At 42.2% G+C, this 5,860-nt stretch overlaps 1 protein-coding gene across 1 annotated transcript; it reads left to right on the top strand.

The window, feature by feature from the left end:
• Nucleotides 1–3,687: 3,687 nt before the first annotated feature.
• On the top strand, nt 3,688–5,641 carry LOC101571841 (glutaminase liver isoform, mitochondrial). Its single transcript, XM_012512727.2, has one exon. The coding sequence runs from the start codon at nt 3,734–3,736 to the stop codon at nt 5,528–5,530; it is 1,797 nt and encodes a 598-aa protein (XP_012368181.1). The 5' UTR covers nt 3,688–3,733; the 3' UTR covers nt 5,531–5,641.
• The last annotated feature ends 219 nt before the right edge of the window (nt 5,642–5,860 follow it).

Genomic DNA, 5,860 nt, shown 5'->3' with positions numbered 1-5,860 from the left:
TCTCTCTCTCTCTCTCTCTCTCTGCCTCTCTCTCTCTTTCCTTTATTCCTTCCTTCTCTTCTTCCTCCTCCTGTTCCTCCTCCTCCTCCCTTCTCCTCCTCCTCTTCCTCTTCCTCCTCTTCCTTGTCCTCCTCCTCCTCCTTCTCCTTCTTCTTTGTATCAGGAATCAAACTCAAGACCTTGCATTTGCCAGGCAAGCGCTTTTGCCACACAGCTATATCCCTGACCCTCATATTACTGTTTTAACTTGAGGAAATCAATTGTGTTTCAAGGACAATTTTTTTGAGGAGTGTTAGCCTATTAAGCTATAAGACAGCATAGAGTTGAGACAGCTCTGTATGCTTTTTTTCCAGCTCTATTCAAAAATAAGAATCTGCAGTTCTATTAGCTATTATAAAATCAATCACCATCACCAATTTTACATATAGGAAGGATATAAAATATCTGAGAACAAGCTCTTTTCTTTTAAACATATAGTCAACCCTAAAGGAGTTTGATCAAACATTTGACCATTTACTTGCAAACTGAATAAAAAACATCCTCCTTTCCCCTGAGCAACACTCACCTGCTTCCTGGGATATTTATCAGATGTTATGTCTCCCTGGCTAATCTCCCCTTACGCTTGTCTAGACATTCTTTAAATCATAAATAAGAATCTCTAGAGTGTTTCAAAGCATAGCAAATCAAATATAACAGGACTTCAAAATCAAGAAATTTCGCATTTATTCTTCTACCGATCTTGTGAGCAGGAAAGGGAATTTTCTGTCAGTTATCACCAACTATGGCACTCAGCTATGAGTGCATCTTCTTTTAGCAGCCAGGCTAAACTGCAGGAGGACCAAGTAGCTAGATCAGGGACACTTTTTTCCCCTAAGAATAAAAAAGTATGACTCCTTCATCTCAACGAATCTATAGACCAGAAAATGTGAAGATTCTGGAAGCAGTTAAATGAGAGGCAAAAAAAACCTAATTTGAGAGAAAAATTGTCTTCAGGAATATGTGACCAGAGTGCTCAATTTTCACAGAAGTTTTATGCTTAGATGCTTTGAAGTTTTATCTTGATTTTTTATTTCATTGGCTTTACTTAACAATAATATAAGAAATGAAGTTTAAATGCTGAAGCTAACTTCTGTTGAGTCATTGCTTGTGATGAGCCATAAAGTCTGAGGATTATGTATATATTTTAGAAGCCTCAAATCCCAGAGCCTCCTGTTAACAATTTCCGTATGTCCTTCTTTATTTCTCTGGGCCTGGCTTCCTCAGCAACAGGAATAGCAAGATGACGGTGATGACTTCAAGGTGACAGAGAGGTTATGTAAGAAAAGCAGTGCCCTCAGCCAGCACTTGCCACCCAGGACTGGGGTACCCCTTGTTCTGCAGTTTTGCACATAGGAATCACTTCTAGTGAAACACTGCATTAGGAACTTATTAACTGAGACTTCCTATGATTCACAATTAACTATCTAAATTTGACCTTGGTGCAAATAAAGTTATCCTTGGTTTTTTGTCTTATCATTGATAGACGTCCTCTGATTGATTCTGTGTCCTGTTGAAGTTTAGGATCCCTTCTCCTCCTTCATTCCAGTGCAAAATGCTGCAGTACTTTAATGTGTCTATTGGTTGCTACCTCCCCGCTTTTAGTCATGTCCCAGATGAGAATTAATAGCCTGCAGATAAGGAATTTAATCACTAAACATTTTAGGAATGAGTTTGACTGTTTTTGTCCCAGAATTTTCTACGCCAAATGAAGAAGATATTTAGATATGACTCATATCTTTGTGTATGTGTCTGTATCTATATTTGTGTATGTGTTATATTGTATTTTTTTGAATAATGAAGGGTTCTATCTGCTTTATACATTTCTGGTTGTGCACACAGCGAGGTCTCTGCGTGTGGACATACACGTAACAGAAGATAATGAAGCTGTTTTTTAGGCCTTCCTTTTCATTTTCTCCATACACAAACTAGCAAGAATGAGAGCTCTAAGGTTTTATGACTTTTCCTGCAGTGGAGAAATCACAGTAAAAGTTGCCTAGAATGATAGGCTTTGCAATAGATGAGTGAAAGATGCAGGATTTTTTCTTTTTAACAAAGTGTTATAGCATAAATGTTGCATTTTGAATGATAACAGATGAGATTAGAATTTTGAGATATTACATTGAGTAAATGAGGGATTAGAAATATTTTACATTCATTCACTACCAAATCAACTGAGCTGTGAAGTAGTTGAGTAAAAATATATACCACAAAGGTGGGGATAATAATATTCAATTTTGTCTTAACCATTCAAGCATAGATTGCAGTACATTAAGTGGAAAAAATGAAGCTACAGTGATATTGCAGTTCTTGAATGAGATTGCTTTTAGCTTGAGTACAGTGTTACAGCAGCTAACAGTACAATGGGTGTTTGATACCAAGTATAATAGTAGTTATGATTAAATAAAAGCCACATTTTAGAAAATATCTTAGCAAGATCATATTGGATGAAGGAGAAAAGTGAAATTCTGCTTAATGCAGAGAGAAAAAATATTCATTGTATTTTTTTGTTTATTAACTTACAGAATGTGCTAAAGCTATTTTCTTATCATTCCAGTTCAATTAAAAAATAGTTCCAGAGTTTTATAGCTAAATAAATAAATCAGAAGAGACTCTGTCTGATTACTGAGATTTGATTATCTCTTATTTGTATGTTTGTTTGTTTAGTAATGAAAGCAACCATGGTTGAAATTAACTGTAATTGAAGGTAACTAAAAAGCGAGGCATTGCTCAGAGTTTGTAAGCAAAAGTTGCTATTGCTGTATAAATGTTAGCAAAACTTCTCATTATGAGATGTTAATATACCCTGCAATGAGCATGCAAATTCTTCATTACTGTACATATACAGAGTTTAGTTTGCATTACAGTCTCTAAAAAGCCAATATTGTGTCCATGTAACTGGTGGGCATGTACTTACAGTGGTTCACTTTGTTAAGCAAATTTCTTACAAGGCTGCATATTGTTCCTGATGGCAGTAAGTGCAAAGACTGAAAGAATCAAGGGTTCCTTAAATGATTTAGGATCACGAACATTTACTAACACGTAATATTTTCTGTACCTAGTTTTGGGTCCTGCAGAAAGAAAAATGAGGACACAGCCCGCCTTCCAGTAGAGCAAAACAGATGCAGGTTCCCTTCTGGTGACTATAGAATGGAAAGACTGGTATATGGGAGGCAGAAGAGAATGAAATAAAATGGACGCCTAATTCTAGAAGAGAATAAGTGAAAATAGGGGATAGGAGAACACAGCTGCATATAAGTCAGGGGTAATATTCAAATGATTTTTGAGTTCTGCCTCTATGATCGTTTTCCAAAAAAAATTGGTACTATATCTCCACCCAGCACTTTCCTTTTTTTTTTTTTTTTTTTTTTTTTGAGGCAGGGTCTTGCTGAGTTGCTAGGTCACCCACACTGGACTTAAACTGAAGATGTCCTGCTCTAGGTTCACAGAGCACTTGCTCTGCACCACCACGCCTAGCTATCATTAAAAAAAAATAATCGTATTGATCAAATGCATGAAGCAATAACGAAATCATGTAAAGTGCCGTGAATTACAAAATGTTTGTGCACCTAAAAATCCTCCTCAGGAAATCAGAAGATAGAGATATATTAAAAATTGTTCCCTTAGAGTAAAAAAGGATAGCAGCTCCCTCCCAGCCGGCGCTCAGACGTCCAGGGCGCTCCCGGGCTTGCGCTTCATGAGGGCTCTGCAGCGTGCGCTGAGCCGGGCCGGCAGTCACTGCCGGCGGGCAGGCTGGGGTCCCCCGAGCCGGAGCCCCCTCCTTGGCAGGAGCGTCCGGCAGCACCTCATTGAGGCCGCGGCGCAGGGCAGGGAGAAGCCGCACTGCCAACCGCAGCTCCAGGATCATGATGCATCGCAAAGTGGCATGCTGTCCCGCCTCGGCGACTTGCTTTTCTACACTATTGCTGAGGGCCAGGAACGAATTCCTATCCACAAGTTCACTACAGCACTGAAAGCCACTGGACTGCAGACATCAGATCCCCGACTCCGGGACTGCATGAGCGAAATGCACCGCTTGGTCCAAGAGTCCAGCACTGGTGGTCTCTTGGACCAAGATCTCTTCCAAAAGTGTGTGAGCAGCAACATTGTGCTCCTGACCCAGGCATTCCGGAAGAAGTTTGTCATTCCTGATTTTGAGGAGTTCACAGCTCATGTGGATCATATCTTTGAAGATTCCAAAGAGCTCACTGGAGGCAAAGTGGCGGCCTACATCCCTCAGCTGGCCAAGTCAAACCCAGACCTGTGGGGTGTCTCCCTGTGCACTGTGGATGGTCAGCGGCACTCTGTGGGCCACACTAAGATCCCCTTCTGCCTGCAGTCCTGTGTGAAGCCTCTCACCTACGCCATCTCCATAAGCACTCTAGGTACTGACTACGTGCACAAGTTTGTGGGCAAGGAGCCCAGTGGCCTGCGCTATAACACACTCTCCCTCAATGAGGAAGGAATCCCCCATAACCCCATGGTCAATGCTGGTGCCATTGTCATCAGCTCCCTGATCAAGATGGATTGTAACAAAGCAGAGAAGTTTGATTTTGTGTTGCAGTATCTGAACAAAATGGCTGGAAATGAATATATGGGTTTCAGCAATGCCACATTCCAGTCTGAGAAGGAGACGGGAGATTGGAATTATGCCATTGGCTATTATCTCAAGGAAAAGAAGTGCTTTCCTAAAGGGGTGGACATGATGGCTGCTCTTGATCTCTACTTCCAGCTGTGCTCCGTGGAGGTCACCTGTGAATCAGGCAGTGTCATGGCAGCCACCCTTGCCAATGGCGGGATCTGTCCCATCACAGGCGAGAGCGTGCTGAGTGCTGAAGCAGTGCGGAACACCCTCAGCCTCATGCATTCCTGTGGCATGTATGACTTCTCTGGACAGTTTGCTTTCCATGTGGGCCTGCCAGCCAAGTCAGCTGTATCAGGAGCCATCCTCCTGGTAGTACCCAATGTTATGGGAATGATGTGTCTGTCTCCACCATTGGACAAGGTGGGGAACAGCCAGAGGGGGATCAACTTCTGCCAGAAGTTGGTGTCTCTTTTTAACTTCCACAACTATGACAACCTACGGCACTGTGCTCGGAAATTAGACCCACGGCGTGAAGGGGGAGAAGTTCGAAACAAGACAGTGGTGAACCTGTTATTTGCTGCCTATAGTGGAGACGTTTCAGCTCTTCGAAGGTTTGCCTTGTCAGCTATGAATATGGAACAGAAAGACTATGACTCCCGCACAGCTCTGCATGTTGCTGCAGCTGAAGGCCACATTGAAGTTGTTAAATTTCTGATCGAGGCTTGCAAAGTGAACCCTTTTGTGAAGGACAGGTGGGGCAACATTCCCCTGGATGATGCTGTGCAATTCAACCACCTGGAGGTAGTCAAACTGCTTCAAGATTACCAGGACTCCTACATACTCTCTGAATCTCAGGCTGAGGAAGCGGCTGAGGCCCTGTCCAAAGAGAACCTAGAAAGCATGGTGTGAGCACAGGTCGAGGACAAGAAAAAGCATGAGCTGGCCATATACTTAGCTCATAAACATCAAAATACTATGTAAGGCTGCTTCAGTGAGGACCAAGAAAGTCATTTGGTGACATAGGACAGTCATTTTTGTGTCAGATACCCTAATCCTTCAGCAGACAGAAAACAGGACCTGAGGGACACCTGCAATAGAGCTATCTATGGAGACTTCAAGGTATGGCCTAATGGGCTGGCCCACTCAAAACTGCCCCAGGTCTTCACCCTCTCTTCCTCTTGCTGAAGAAACCACCAGACCAGAGAGATATTTCAGTGAAGGAACTCTACTATGAACACA

This window comes from Octodon degus, unplaced genomic scaffold (assembly GCF_000260255.1).
Source record: "Octodon degus isolate 3935 unplaced genomic scaffold, OctDeg1.0 scaffold00267, whole genome shotgun sequence".
Lineage (NCBI taxonomy): Eukaryota > Metazoa > Chordata > Mammalia > Rodentia > Octodontidae > Octodon > Octodon degus.
The sequence above is the reverse complement of the archived record's forward strand: the minus strand, read 5'-3'. Positions and strand labels throughout refer to the sequence as shown.